The sequence below is a fragment of the Larimichthys crocea genome, chromosome XII (assembly GCF_000972845.2).
Source record: "Larimichthys crocea isolate SSNF chromosome XII, L_crocea_2.0, whole genome shotgun sequence".
Classification (NCBI taxonomy): Eukaryota; Metazoa; Chordata; class Actinopteri; family Sciaenidae; genus Larimichthys; species Larimichthys crocea.
Genome location: NC_040022.1, coordinates 13,888,198 through 13,904,203, shown reverse-complemented (window position 1 = coordinate 13,904,203; position 16,006 = coordinate 13,888,198). Strand labels below are relative to the sequence as shown.

The 16,006-nt window shown below is 39.0% G+C and overlaps 1 protein-coding gene across 8 annotated transcripts in view; it reads right to left on the bottom strand.

The window, feature by feature from the left end:
* Positions 1-16,006, bottom strand: part of tnr (tenascin R (restrictin, janusin)) — a 158,933-nt gene that overhangs the window by 28,070 nt on the left and 114,857 nt on the right. For 7 of the 8 annotated variants that reach the window (XM_027285570.1, XM_027285568.1, XM_027285571.1 and 4 more), the window contains 7 exons: positions 15,361-15,450; positions 13,246-13,379; positions 12,916-13,045; positions 9,999-10,265; positions 7,292-7,411; positions 6,776-6,919; positions 589-708 (listed from right to left, as the gene is read on the bottom strand). In XM_027285570.1, the coding sequence (XP_027141371.1) occupies positions 589-708; positions 6,776-6,919; positions 7,292-7,411; positions 9,999-10,265; positions 12,916-13,045; positions 13,246-13,379; positions 15,361-15,450 (1,005 nt within the window). The remainder of the gene's footprint in view (positions 1-588; positions 709-6,775; positions 6,920-7,291; positions 7,412-9,998; positions 10,266-12,915; positions 13,046-13,245; positions 13,380-15,360; positions 15,451-16,006) is intronic. The other variant, XM_027285572.1, reaches the window with a different exon arrangement.

Here is a 16,006-nt window from a genome sequence, read left to right as displayed (position 1 = left end):
GACAGCCAAGACATGGATTGCATCAGACACAAACAAAGTGTAGAAACTGCAAACGCTTAATAGTTCAACCAAGCATAATGAACTGTTCTGAAAGCAAGACAAATGCATCCATATTGCCTCGAAGGATGACACTGAAAATCTGTCACAGCTACATATGCTGCACCTGAATGACCTAAAACAAACCTGCTTATCATACTCCGACTCTGCAGTCAGATCTTACTGCAGTCAGTGCTCTGACTCTGTACTGTAAGACTTCATTCATTATTTAATTGTGCAGAGTGAGTGAGTAAATGCTGTTGTCAATAACAAAGATGGTAAGTAAATACTTGAACAGTGCCTTTTATATCTAAAGTTACATGAACATATAGATGACAGCATCAGTAAAAACAGCTTATCTGTAAGGGTCAGGGTCGTGTAAAATTGATCGATATCCAGTGTAAGGACAACACTATAGTGTTGGTGGTGTGAGAGCACCAGACTAACCTCGTCTAATTCTTGTCTTTTGCTGGTAGTTAATCAATCCATCAATTTATTGTCTAATAAAGCAAATTAATTAAAGCTTCTGGATGACAGTTTTGGACAACTCACCCTGGTTGTGTGTGAGAGTCAGCACATAATTGTCGACACTGGAAAGAGGAGGATTCCACCTCAGCAGGGCTCCTTGTGGAGTGATGTTTAGAGCTGTCAACTCGGCTGGCATATCCATCGCTAGGATTAGAACAAAACAAAAATATAAGCATTGACAAAAACTAAAATAACAGGCGCTTACAAAGACATACATTTTCAGGACATTTTTTAGCTGTTTTAGTGGCATCTGATTAGTATGACAGCTTTAGAAAAACCTCAGATATACAAATATCAACTCACTGCAGGACATGAATCAAAATGTTGCCTATATTAGAAAATATGAAACTGGGAACAGAAGCAATTTCTAACATTCAAAAAGCAGGAACCAGAGAAGGTATGGCATTTCTGCCCTTAAAATGTTTTAAATGTTTACCAAAATAGCATTTTATTTTGATGGACCAATTTAATTCAGTTAAGAAATTTATTTTACTACTACTAATAAAAAATCCTGAAAGTTCATAATAAAGTTCTTAACCGGCTGCTGCAGGATTTCTCGTTCAATTAGTCAGTCTACAACACAAAATAGTTTTAGAAAAACAATTCGTCAGGTAACTTTTTTCTCTCCTTTCACAGGTATTTTGGAAAATTACATGAATATCTACACACAATGGAGCTGTGTCATGTTGTGAGAGAGGTTATTTCGTACACAGTGGATCGTGGTACATCTGCAAAGGGATGTAAAACATCAATTACAGCAAAACAATTTCGAGTGGAGTACTATTTGAATGAAAAAAAACATTATTCAACCCACATAATTATAGAAATTCAGACAGAGAACAGTTTTGCATTCATGCTGATTAATAATGACTGTCTTTGCCATTTTGATCAATGCTTCTCCAACTCAAAGACACATCAAAGACAAATTCTGCAGTACAAAAAAGCTGTCAAAAGATATTCTCCCGAGTCTACTGTTTCCCAACCCTCTTCCTAATTTCATTCTCAGAGCGCTGGACATGCCAAAATTGAGTTTGAATCTAATTATACCTTTAACCTCAGTGTTTCAACCTCAATCTCTCCTCAGGCGTGTTATTTTGGCACGACCGAGAGCATGGCAGGAGAACACAGAACACCGCATGTGCTCCAAAGCTCTGCCCAGATGAGGTAATTAATATTGCCCTGTTGCCATCAGAATAAAAAAAAAAGAACTGAGCTCATTAGCACGCCGAAGTGAGTTTGAGTCTTTCTTATCGTTATAATAGATTAACAAACCTGATCAAATCATTACTTTAATTGCGAAAAGGTTTAAGTGTATTTAATGGAGACTTGCCAAGTCAATTAGATTGGCAATGGAGATGTGCAGAGACGGCAAAAAATAAATAAATAAATAAATAAACAGGTCATCCTCCTTTATCAGACCTAGTGATAATCCAATCATCACTCTCCATCTCCTGATTGCACCCGGTGAATCACGGGCTTGAGCCAACTACGTCATACTGCTCCGATCTGTATCTGAAAGTCAAGCGCCAGTGCCTCAGAATATGTTTGGATTCAGGACAAGAGAACAGGTTTGTTTAAAAAGGAACAAAAGCTAATCCGGGGCTATAATATGGGGCTGTGGTGCAGGCACATGCTGATGGGAAGCTTCGCACAATTAATCCTTGAGAGCCGTCTGCCAAAAAGCACTGCATTTACATGCTATAGTGCCAAAATCTATCCAAGAACACAGGAAACCGTGAACATCTATTTAATGATCATGTGGATTTCCCCAACTCTTCTAGTAAAATCATGCTGTTTCGACAGATAAGTGACACACTGATCACAAAACCTAGTGTCAATATCAGGATAATGCATGCACAAACAAAGGCATGATCCACGTTGTTATAAAAGCTGTAAGAGTCAAGACAAGGACAAATTAATGCTGTGCTTGTGAAACTGATCACAGCATTTGCTGAGGCTCTCTTTGTTGAGGTCTAATGGTTAAAGTGGTACTTTTCTATGGGTAATGGTCCAAACTGTGCAACTGTTAAAGGCTATAAATAATATTAAAATGATATGAGAATTGATATGACACAATATTTTAGACATAAAGCTTTGTCTACATCTTGATTGATCTCAGTTAAATTGTGTCAGTGACAAACATATGAATCAGTAATTTGCTTCGCCTTCTGTATCTAGAAAAATAAAATCAGTTTAGTGATGCTTTATCGCTGTGATACTTATGTTTACTTAAATCATTACATACAAAAGTGGAATTATATTTAATGGTGAACAATCAGAGTTACATACCTAACAAACATTTGGTGTCAAGTTAAACTGACTGTATCAAACATCATCTAACTGATCATGTTGGGAGCTCTTGTCTCCTTAGATAATACTAGCTCATTTTAGCACCATTAAACATAGCTAATGTTAGAGTCAGACTGACAGAGCAAGCTCCTGCTCGTCCAAAGATCTTGATAAAAATGATAAAGTAAGATATTGATGTGACCATCTTAAAGTTATGACTGGGTGATTCTGAATGTGATTCCAGGTAGCTTTAGCTGTCGTGACTGCTCCACTGAGGTTGATTATCAGCTAACAAAAGATTGTTTATTGACCGACAGAATGAATATTAAAGAGATGCAAGTTACAAAAGTGGTTTTCCTTCTCTAACAAAACATTTTTGTGTACAGAAACCAGTTCATAACTGTGGCCCTGGTTTTATTGGAGAAAATTCAGGCACAGGAAGGTTGAAGGTTGTGGAGACATTTCATAACAAATAACAAATTCTCTTCAGGTAAATGTTTCATTCAATCATATGTCAGAAAAACATCAGATATTCTGAATACATTATTTGTTATTTGCTGAATATGTTATTTTTAAAGACAGTCCAGCTGTGATGGTTGACCATGAGGTCAGTCTGCTTTGTGCTGTGTCTGTGGCCATTATGTTGACCAGACTGCAGCACACAGTACAGTTACAAAGACACACATGGCCATTTTACTCCTTAATCTATCTCTGCATCCCCTCCCATTACTGTGGAAGCTGCACACAAAAACAGGTTATCGGTGTGTGAGTGTTCTCTACATTAACCCCGTAGCTACACTAAATGTGTTTGTGCACAGTACTAATACTCATGCGGGAGCAGCCATACAAACATTTAACTTGCTGCACCAGCAGCTTTATGCTTCATGCGAGCTCCCATAGAGGAAGGAGACTTTCCAATGCAGATTTTACTTTGTGAATATACATTTTTTAATGTGTAGGTAGAAAAAAAAGCTTGCTTAAAGAGTGAGTCATAGCATATATCATTACACCTAATCAGTAGGTAATGATTGGTTGTGTCATTTAGCACCTGAACCTGAAGTATTCATTAAGTAATCCATGAGTAATCCACAGGAAGTAATCTATCTATCTATCTATCTATCTATCTATCTATCTATCTATCATAATCACTTTTTCAGTGTTTTCTTTTTTTTTTCAGGAAATACCAGTTTAGCTACTGGCAGTGAGTGACACATTTGCTCTTGAGCTGTTAGTAACTACTACTTTTGTCCTTTGTGTTACTGAAAAATAACAGACCATTTAGTTTAAATTACCAGTGTTGCAACTTTTATATGAAGGTAAGCGGTCTCTTGGAGCACTTAAGTAGACATGTCGAGTTACACATGTAGAAGTCCAGCCTAACAAGCCTTGCAGTTCTTTGAGAAGAAGAAAAAGAAAAAAAAAAACATGCAATCTACTCTTTTTTGTATCTGCTGACTCTGTTTTTTGCATCTCTTCTTTTGCCAGCCCCACTGCCTGTCATGTCCTATCTTTTTTTCATATTTAATATGATTTGTCATTTTTTGGGATATTTTAACAAAGCATCAGTTTAATAGAGGTGTACTCTGTTTCATCTATCTTCTCTTGGTATAGCTTGTAGAAAAAAATAGACAGGTAGGGAGTACTTTAATGTTCTGTCTCTGAACTTCTGTTTTTGGAAGAGTGATACTTTACTAGGCGTCCTGACACTTTCCTAATGAGCGCTCTCCATTAAATGAGATCATTTAGTGTCAACCCTCCCAAATTCATCTTAGATTAACACTGCTTGCTGTGTTGGCAAAATGAAATATGGCTCCCTGCTTTTTTATCCTCTGACAATAATTGATTATGGAAGTGAAATAAGCGCAATTGCAGCCTCATTCAAGTCATTACATACTTGGCCAGGCAATGCAGGATTACTCTTCCAAATCCCCTGTTTATGCATTGTTGTTGAAAGCGGCATTAAAATGTCCCTGGTTGGGCATTGTGCGATGTGAGGAAAATGTTATTTACCATTTCTAACAAGCTTGACTTTGGAGTTATGTTCTTTTCAGGCTATTACAGCCCCAACGGCTCTGCTCATTGTAAGTACACTGGGATTGTTAAAAAACGGGACTGGATAATAAAGAATTTGAAGGGAACAGAGATGAGAAAGAGAGTGAAAGTGAGAGAAAGAGACTCTTTAGGTTCTTTTTTTTTTCCCTCACTGGATTCCTGGCCCTCTCCTGCTCTCCAGGTCTCATTGTCATGCAAACACAGCGTTTGCTTTCCTCTTTTCTCTCCTATCCTGTGCTCTTTTTACCTCTATTGCTTTTTTCCTCTCTCACACACACACACACACTGAAGATTATGCATACAGAACTGGGAGAGTGTGTTAATCTTAGGTTAGTAGAATTCTTTCACAGAGAAGAACACTGTCCCATATTCACAAAACTGTGTGTGTGTGTGTGTGTGTGTGTGTGTGTGTGTGTGTGAAAGTGAGATTTTAAGTTTCCTAACTTATGATTCAGTGCTAAGTTATGAGTCTGAATGCAAGGGAGTTTGAGAGTTCCCATCTGAGATGACAAATTGGAAAGAAATAGGTGGAGAGAGACACAGAGAGAGGAGATTAAATAAAGAAAGGATGAAGCGGAGAGGAAATGGGGAGGGGGCAGAAAGATGGAGGATAGAGGAGGATACCGAGAGAAAAAGGCAGAGAGAGGCCTAATGATACAGAAGGATGAAGGTGAAGCAGAAGTATAAAGAGATAAGAAAGCGAGGGAAGCAGAGAGACAGAGGAGAGCGAGATGGAGTTAGGAGTAGGTTACCAATTACTGGGTCACGGAGTGGACAGTTTCATCTATTGCAACAGCAAAGATTGCACCTCCTGCGATGTCAGCTGTACCGTTTTGTACTGATTTTGTCTCACGTCTGTGTGTGTGTGTGTAAGTCTGCAGTTCTTTTTAGCACACATCTTCCAACGCGCAGCTGTTATTGTTGTGGGAAGAACAATTGTTCTGAAAGTGTAGCAGAGAGTCTTCATTCATTTTACATGGCAAACATTTTGTCCCCCTGCCGCCCACTCACAGAAAGACGTTTATCAGCGAGTTGTAGTTCAAGTGAAGAATCTCAGGGATGTGGTTTTAATGCTGTGCGATTTGCACTTGTACGACAGCATAACATGACAAGAGCACAACGAAAGTGGATCACGGCGTTTAGCCAGGAAACAGACTGTACACTTAGTTTCAAACAAAAAAGCAGACCTGTAAAAAAATAATAATCTTACCTTGATAGAGGTTATAATGTTTTAGTGAGGTATTGATTCAACTTTATGATAATTTTGGAGGCTGCAGTTTGTGCTGCGGTGGAATTATGGCTTGTGTTTTTGTTATTTTGTCCACCCCATTCATATCAATGAGTATAGGCTCTAACACAGCAATACCCTGTAACAAGCGATTAAGCCAAAAAATACAAACGCAGGCAGCCTCCCAAGCAAATCTACTTTCATGGGTACGTTTTTCTAAGCAACATGTGTTCAGCTTTTGTTCTACGATGAGGCCCAGTCCAGCCTTTAAAATCATCATCCATATTTATGATTTGTTCAACATTTTGTTCATTCATGACAAATAGCAATAGAAAAATGGTTAGAAACAAGTGTGAATGACATGGACACATGCTGCACAGCTGCACGGGTTGTTGTGAATCGATTTAGAGCAAAAAAAAAAATCCTTAAATTGACATTATCATAAAATTATCATAAAAGTTAACTGAAGCTTCCATGTTGACTGAAAATGATGTGGGTGGACACTTGTGATAAAACATACACCCCCGCGCCCTCCCTGCCATATCAGCCTAGTCCAGGTGGAGTTTCTTTGGTAGCACGGCTGCCCTCTCATCTTCTATTGTATTGTCTTCTATCTAATAATGTTCCCTTATCGACACCTACCTGTGAAGACGGAGGTGCTGACCACTTTGCTCTCCTGACTCCCCCTGACAGCGTTGAGGCTGATCTCATATTCTGTAGCAGGAAAAAGGCTGGACAAGGTGTAGTTGGTCACGTCGCTGTCAATCACCACGCTGTCCACTCGACCTGCAGGAGGACATCGGAGATCAGACATCAGAACTGCTGCCGTCATCTTACATTTCTTCATGTACAGTCAACACTGACGAGCCAACTCATATGCGTTTTGCATCACAGAGTAAATATTTAATCAATACAGAATTTTAATTAAAAATTCAATTAAACTTCACTGATAAAATGTTACAATTAATTAGGTATAGCAGGCTGCGTAACAAGGTTCCCTGCTACAAAATACTTTACATCAGAGAAACCCGCAACATCAAATGCCAAGTTCATTTAACTGTAACATGAAAGTGCAGTGCGTCTGAGTCTCCTATTATAATAAATACCACGTTATTTTAACGTAATTAAATACATCACAGTATGTAAAGAATGCTGTACCTTTGGCTGACTGGTAGGACAGCTTATAGTATTCAAAGGGAGCCAATGGTTTGATCCAAGAGATAGTCACTGCATCTTCTGTCACATCTGACACTGTCATCTCTTTTGGTGGGTCCATGCCTAGAAATGAGATGATCGGTGAGAGAGTGTTAGCACGAGATCAGGATAGTTTACAATGGAAAACATGGGAGACTGAAGGTTTCAGATGAGGATGATCTTCATCACATTTGCATAAACAGACATGGCCTTGGTCTATTGAAGCACAGGCATTCTTTAATGCACACTTGTGAAATGAAAACCAACAAAAGATATTCACTCCAAAATCTAGCTCCATCCAGCTAAAAGAACACAATTTGTTGCATTAGCATTGAGACCCACTAGGGCTTACTCCCCCCCTGCTGACAATTTGTCTCCTGAGACTATCGAGCTTCCAAGGAAAAGGTTATGGCAAAAACAATGTGAGCACACAATTAAACTGATGACGCCCTTAACTACTACAGAAAAAAAAAGCAGGATAGAGAAAGTTAGAGTGTGAATGAAAAAGACAGAAAAAGAGGAGGAGATTAAGAGATCACTTTCATCTCATGGTGTAGACAATGGGGGAAATGCTTGTAAACCAACTCTTTTATGCCTTGAAAAGAATAATGACTATTATTCACAAGCAGAGGGGGCAATTTATAACTCCTTGCCTTGAACTCATTTAAATTCCACTTGTATGACATACAGTAGCATCATTTATAAAACTTGCGATTATTCGTGTATGCGTATCTTATTAATAATATTTGCTCCAGCAAAGGTAGACAAAAGAATAATGGCTCAAATTTGCATTTTCTTATGAAGCCCTATGAACTTCTGAATGTGAACAGTTATAGAATAGTCCCATCAGAGAAATGTCTGACTTTATCCAGCTGGAAGATCACAATTCAATTTGCACTGTGTAAGCTAATGAATGAATGTGGCCCTCAGGCTGTGCTACATTAAGCACCGCTTGAACTGACCACGGTGGCAGAGTGAGTATCAGCCTGATAAACCAAAGCACTGACTGTAACTGTGGTTAAAACACTGGCAATTTCACATGCGGCAAATGCAATAGCCCACCTCATTATACAAGGATAGTCAAGAGTGCAGCTCACAAGCAGGACACTAAAAATTACCACAGTCCACAGACAGGTGCTAGAAATACTGTACATCTGTCAGAGTCAGTGTACAGTGTCACCCTCGAAAATCTGCTCATCTGTGTGTGGGTGAATGTAAAGAGTGCTGGAAGCTGTCGGGGTATTATGTGAAACTGGCACAGTAGTCAGATGACAGCATGCAGGTGTCTCTGACACTGATGCAAAGTTAATATCTCTATTGTTCAATGCTGACTTTTGCCTTTTCTCCATTCGTCTTCGGTTCTCTTTTTTTTCCCCCTCCTTTGATGATTTCCCTTTTGTCCTCATTTCTACGAACACGATTTTTCTTTTTCTGTCTTTCCCATTGTCTTTTTCTCAGGCAGGTTATTATACTTACCCTCTACTCATTCACTGTCTCCTGAGATGTGAACAACGCACTCGTAATCATAAGAAATGTTTCTGAGAGCTCTTTTGCACAGTATGCCAATTAATGAATAAGTAATACTGTGTAATACATTAACAAAGAAAGACAATAGTCTAGGGGATCATTGCTGTGTTGTCAGACAACATTTGAATAAAATAAGAAATGGAGAGAAATGATAGATAAACTATGAGTAAGCCAGAGGAGAAAAAAATGGAAACGAAAAAGAATCAATTCAACTGCTTATACAGAAATCAGAAGACGGTGCAAAGCATAGAGCAGACTGCTTCTCTTATACTAAATATTACAATTTGATCTGTCCTCCCCCTCCCTCACTTTTCTCCTCTCTGTCCTTGTCTTTATTAGAGAACAATTTGTCAGCAGTTTCTCAAATATCCCCCAATGTTAGGATTGCGTATGAGTTTAGAATAAATATGAAATAACACTGGATCATTGTACAGAGAGGCCACTGACTCAGATTTCATCTACGTAGCAAACCTCAGCTACCTGACAGTACAGAAGAATAAAACAAGCTCTAAGTCTGGCAGAAAGAAAAAAAAAAACAAAAAACTCCAAAGCAGATCTCTAATTACAAAAATCAGTCTGGTGTGATTCTGTGCAAATTAAATGCTCAAACAGCACTTCTGCAAATGCATATTTAATTTAAAATCACTTAGTCTTCCCATTTCTTTACCTTGCACTTGCTGCTATTTCCCCACTTTTCTTCCCCCAAAACTCTTTAGTCCCTATTCCGAACCTCTTTTTGTCTTTAATTTTTAACGAGATGCATAAATGAACTGAAACAATTAGTTTAATTGGTTGGCTGATTGACCAAAAAAAAAAGCCAATTATTTTGACTGATTAATTATTAACTTTGTCTTAAAGCTAAACATTACCAAAAATTATTTGCTGAGATTGTGATGGACATTTTTCACAATTTTATGACACTTTATAGACCAAACAATTAATCAATGTAATGTATATGCAAATAATCACTAGCTGCAGCTTTAAACATGATATCATTCTAAATTCATTGGTACAGAAACAACCATGCATACACAAACACTAATATGAAGCAACGATGCATAACTACTAAGACAAGTCTCACACAAAGCTGCTGCTCATGTTTATGTATCCTCATCTGTCATCCCTGAGTTATCAAGCAGCTCACCTGTAGTGAGTGATGCTGTAATGGGCTCAGAGGTAACATCCCCCTGTATTGTGATTAAACTGATGGTGTAAGGAGTGGACGGCAGCAGCCCCTGGACCAGTGACCGTGTCTTGGAGCCATCCAGTGTCACCTTAGAGGTGTCTGTTCCATCAGCAGAGCTGTAGCTCAGGATGAAGAGGTCAGCAGGTGGTGCTGGGGCGCTCCACGCCACCGACACAGAGTCTGACGTCACCTCTGACAAGTAGAGGTGGGTTACGGGCCTGATTCCTGGAGGAACGGGGGGTTGAAAAGGTCACCGGAGAGTTTTCAAGGACAGGTAAAAAAAAAAAAAAAAAAAAAAAAAAAGCCGACCACAAGCAGGAAAGAGTGATGGAAAAAAAGAAAAGAAAAAAACAGCTGCCATTGTTATGGAGATGACAGACAAGCAATTTAGTGATGGATGGAAGCAGTCCAGGATGGTGCAACAGATCGTTTATAATACAGTTGAGAAAATTAGCCTTGGGTGTAATCTTGATGAGGAAGGTGAGGCTCAGAGCAGGCCACAATCATGTGGAAGTAATGATTTAATTGGTCATAAAAAAGAGAAACTAATGAGATTATCCACCATAAAGAGGAAGATGTGATGGGACTGCTCACAATAAGAAAATGGAGAAATGATGATGACAGCAGATGCTGTTGTCAAAATGTATGATCTGGACAGAAGATGATATAATGAATATGAACCAGTGCAGCAGCTGACACAGCAACAAATGCAAGGCGATTTGAATTTAATTAGGCATGTGTGGATGTATAAATAGCAGGGACGAAGCAGTGACATTGACTTCTGCTTTCCTGATTCATCCAGATTAAAGGCATCCCATGGAGTTTTCTTCATAATCAATCACCATTTGAAACCCACATTGTTTACACTGACCTGCATTTATGTTTTTCTCCTCTTTTATTGGAGAATAGTTACCTTTTACGGAGCATTTCCCTCACCAACTCTCAACATGTATTACTTCACTGTGCAGCCAGCAGAAATTTGTATCCTCATAACCGCGGTGTGCTTGGTTGGAAGCTGGTGGAAGACGTGATACAAATAACACGAGGAGACACACACTGCTTTATGGCAGCAATAGTGGTTCATAACTCCACATGGACTATGGCTTTGGTTTAATTATGGATTAAACTATGAAGGAGTTAGTGCCAGTGTAATGTGATGGCCATGCTGATGGTCTTTTGCAGAGTTGGAAGTGATTACAACACTGCATAAATGAACAGTACTGACTTGGTGAGTCACCTTCTGTAGGTCCTAATGATACTTCTGGATTTCATAGCACAGACGATGTTGGTGAACTTTTACAGGTAAAGGTCAGTCTAATAGTCAGGAGAAGTGCTAGCCAGCCCACAGAAAAGCTGTATAATAAAAAGGACATGTACTAGGCATGATGGTCTAATGAAAATATGCTGTTGATTGCATTATGGGAAATTTTTGGAGGCCTTTACTAGGGATGAAAAATCAGGATATCTCAGTCTAAAGGTGCAATTGCCCCAAACAAGCCCTATAATGTTATATAAGTGTAAGGATGATAGAAATAAAGTGCTTTCATCCTAATGGAATGAATATGAATACATATGAAATGAAGGAATCCATTAAATGTGTATGTAAATGACAATCCTCTGGTGAACTCTGAGTAATGTGGTGTACCAGCACGACTGCAATAATAAATAATGAGGTTTGCAGATAACTACTGCAGAGTTCATATACAGTGGCAAAGAAACAAACTGAAGGACAGATGTGCTCCAGAGACAGCCTGTGATTTATATTTGATCATTGTTCAGGATCAAACTTTATTCACCAGATTTTTTTCCTTCATGATGAGTTCACCTGAGCACAGACTGACATATGTTGTCAATATGGCCAAGTGAACGGTGGATGAGAAGATGACAGGTAATTAATTATTTTTTCCTCTGATTCCTCTTGATTTGTCATTTAATCATTCTCTCGTCTCTCCTGTCCAGATGGTTAGAGCGGTTACTAAAGGAGCCACACATAACAAAAGATGATGAATGTGATGATGATCTCTGTAATAATGACCATGGTTATGATGGTGACAACTGCCACAGCGGTCACAGGGAAGAAGAAAAGAGATGATGATGATGATGTTGATGAGAACGGTGAAAAAAAAAGAAGGACAGCAGATAAGCACATGCCCATCATTATGACCCCATCCTTTGTGACAACTGATAATCAGGCTTTGTGTAAAAATAACAAAGAACAACTGTGCTGGGTAAAATGACAGGCAATCCGACATGTAGTTCAACGCACTGATGAGAGACTGTAAAAAAGAAAACTTTGTTGTGATTGAAATTCTCCAAGAAAGAAGAAGAGCTGCACAAGCAGACGGCGTCAAGTGTGAGAGCAAAGCTGAGAGAATGTGGTGTTGATAAGGAATCCGAAGAAACAGAAACACAAATACATTTAGATGTGAAACAGACGAGCAATTAGGGAACATTTGTAACAAGCTCATTAGCTGACTTGAATAATTTACTTCCACTAATTGCTTTATCAAAGTCTTTCAGGTCCTCCATATTCCTTTGGTGTGACTCACCTGCTGCCACACTTTAGTTCATTACGTTTACCATTTAACTTCATCACACACCACTGTTGTTAAAACTGCTCAGCTTTCTGAGGTAATAGCCTGATCTTTCGTGTCTTCATCTGAACAGAGAAAACACTCAGGAGTGGATTTATCTTCGTTCTGTCTGATAATTGAGTGAACTAAACGGATGCTGTACCGCAACCTTGATACTCTAGAAAACTTTATATCGAGCTGTTGCAAAGAAAAAGACAAGGGAGGATGGTTGGTCAATAAAGCTGTACAAAAGTAACACTGTTAACTTGTTTGACTTTATAAAATGTGACTATTCTCTCTACCTGTGAAGGCGTCTATGGTAGCTGCAGTGCTCTGCTGCCTTCCTCTTCTTGCTGCTACAGTGATGGTGTACTCAGTCCCAGGCTCAAGGTCCGTCAGCGTGGTGGTGGTTACATCTTTAGGCACTGTCAGCTGGAATGGTTAGTCACAGCTAAGCACAAATTCAATGGGAGTTGACTCTAGACTGTTTCATGATAAAAGGGCATTGACCTTGTTTGTGCTTGGAAGGATGTGTGTGGGTTCATCTGTGTACGGTATACACAAGCATGCCTATTTTTGTGTGCTATGTTGTACCTATTAACCATTCAGTGTTTATCTGTACAATGATTTACCTCTGTAGTGTACCCAGAAGAGGACGTGTAGGTGACCTTATAATGGTCAATGGGGCCCTGGACCACGCCCCATACCAGGGTTATAGTGTTGTCTGTAGAAGCCGTTACAGTTAGATCCATCGGCACATCCAGATCTAATAGAGGGGAAGCGAGATTTAATAGATTGCACAGGGCCTCTTAAATGACCTAACAGCATTGAGGCAGGTTACTGCATGAACATATTAACACTGTCACCCAGGAGAATGTACCTCAGTGGGTATACGCCAACAGGGTGATACACCAACACACTCCAACACTGATGATAATTTAAGATATTATAATGGGACATTCAGAAGTCCAATTACTAAGTCCTGTGTATAGTAACCAGAGTGCATCTTTTAATATTTAGATGTATAATTTTTTTTTTTTCTCTGTGTGCACCTGTCACTCAAGACACTCGACACAAGTTTCACATTTCACGTTTGCACAATTTCAATTTACAATTAAAATATCTGATTCGAAACACCAGACATCTGAACAAAAGCTGATATTCTAAAATTCGTTTTCACAATTAGAACTGCATAGGTTGCAGACATGTGGCAGTTCAACATGGTGGACATAGTTATGTACATTATATTCCATAAAATAGAGCCCCCCTAAATCTACACACACTGGACCTTTAATTCCCAATTTGTCTATTAAAGTTAAAACCTCATGTTATGTTTTCTGTTTGCTGCTACATTGCTTCTTATGTTTCATTGTTGTTTTCTGCGCAAAACAAGAAAGAAAACTAAACGATTAACTGACATAGAAAATTTGTCATATTGAAAAAGAGAAGATGATTTTTTTCTAATACACATTCATGTTCCAGTTTCCTCTTCTGCTTATCCTGCTGTAGACAAAGAATTTGTGTCATGCAGCCATTCACAATTGCATGCCTGCCCTCGACCGGAACGTTCAAAAAAATAAATATATCAATAGCATAATAATAAGTCCCAACAGGGCAGTTGTTGCATGTCAGTGAGTTGATGGAATTTTTTTCTGGATGTTGTCTATTGAATATGCTCCTTGTCTGTGCAGCATGGACATCACAAGCGGGACAGATTAAAATTTAACAGTCAACCTCCAGGAAGTTCAATTCCAAAAGGACCTCTGTATTAACATAATGATCCCATGTCGTGTATTTAATTTTGTATTTGTTGCATTCTTAAGTTTGACCCATCTTGCCCACTGCATGATCAATGTTTAGTTCTTATTTAATTCTCTACTGCATCATTAGCCTGAACCCTCAATGTTTTTGGAGCTCCTTGTCAAATTACGTTTTTTAGGGAAAAAGAAAGAACAACTTAAGACACTTTTAATGGAAATTATGCTTTCAGCTTTCAGCAACTCACACTCAGAAACATGAGCACTGCTGTGCACCCGGCAGACAGGAGGTGTTGTTATATTATTTAAAGCTATTTGAGAAAAGATGTGATGGCTGTGGTGCATTTTCAAAGTTTGAACAGAGCGCAACAAAAAAGTGAGATAAAAAAAACCCTGTCCTTAACGAAAATGGAGGCATAATTTCGTAAAGTGCAAAATACCTTCAGCCATTAAAATAATTTCAACCGGAGGAAAGATGTGACAGTCAGCCTGGTGAGAAAGACTGTGAGGCACCTCCATGCACCAACATTTCAAACAGCGGGTTAAATGGGGTCACGTTTCTTCTTTTAGCCAAACAACTCAAAACACAATAAAAATTCAAATAGCCGATCAAGCACTGAGGTAAAGAGAGGGCCATTAGCAAATTGGTATGCATTAATACAGGTTTAAAATGCTGTAATGGGATCTTTGACCCGAGCTGATGATGTAAAACAGCCACACACCTTCCTAATTCAGCACGTCTTGCCAAAATTTGATTTGCTTAATTTCACTCAAAGGGCTTTTAATGGTTGGCACAGAAGCACCGACCAACAGCACAAAATGAGAATTACATGGATTATAACAAATGGGCCAACAAACCTGCTGTAAAGCTCAGATTTTGCAGCACAAAGCTGCTGTGATTCGCTTAGTGTGTCTTACATGCATGAGTGGATCAACAGCTTTTTTCTTTTTTTTTTTTTTACAGTGGAGCAAAAACATTCATTCACTCACCTGTCCTGGCGTTCATTGTCGCTGGTGTACTCTGGTTCTTGCCTTTCATGGCGGAAATGCCGATGCCGTACTCTGTGCCCGGCAGCAGGTCTAACGCACACAGACAGACAGGGAGAGAGACTAATTTAACACACAACAAAGCAATAAGGAACATCACACTGTATTGTTTCACACTCGCACACATGCACATGTCAATTAGATGGACTTTTTTTTAATAACAGTATAATTAGCTGTACATCAGTGATTAGGTCTAGGCGAATTTACATGTACATCAGCATGATTTCTGAAGAAATCTGCCTTTTTCGGGCGTACCGCATAATTGAACAGTTTCAAATTAATTCAGTATGTGCACAGTGAGTTCCCGAAATAAAGAAATAAGAGAAATAAAGATGAAGAGATGAGCAATAAGAATGACTGAGATAGTGACACAGATCATTAGTGGAGAGAGAGAGAGAGAGAGAGAGAGTCGGGAAGAGAGAAAATGAGAGTGACAGAGAAAGAATGAGGGTGGAGACAGTATCGATTGGAAGGGCCCAACAGAATAACACACAGACCTTTCTATTCTCATGCTGGTCGTGCCCTTTCCAACACTATGGCCTTTGAGAAACAACATTGCAGCTGACCCCTCCTTTCTGACAGCTTTTCA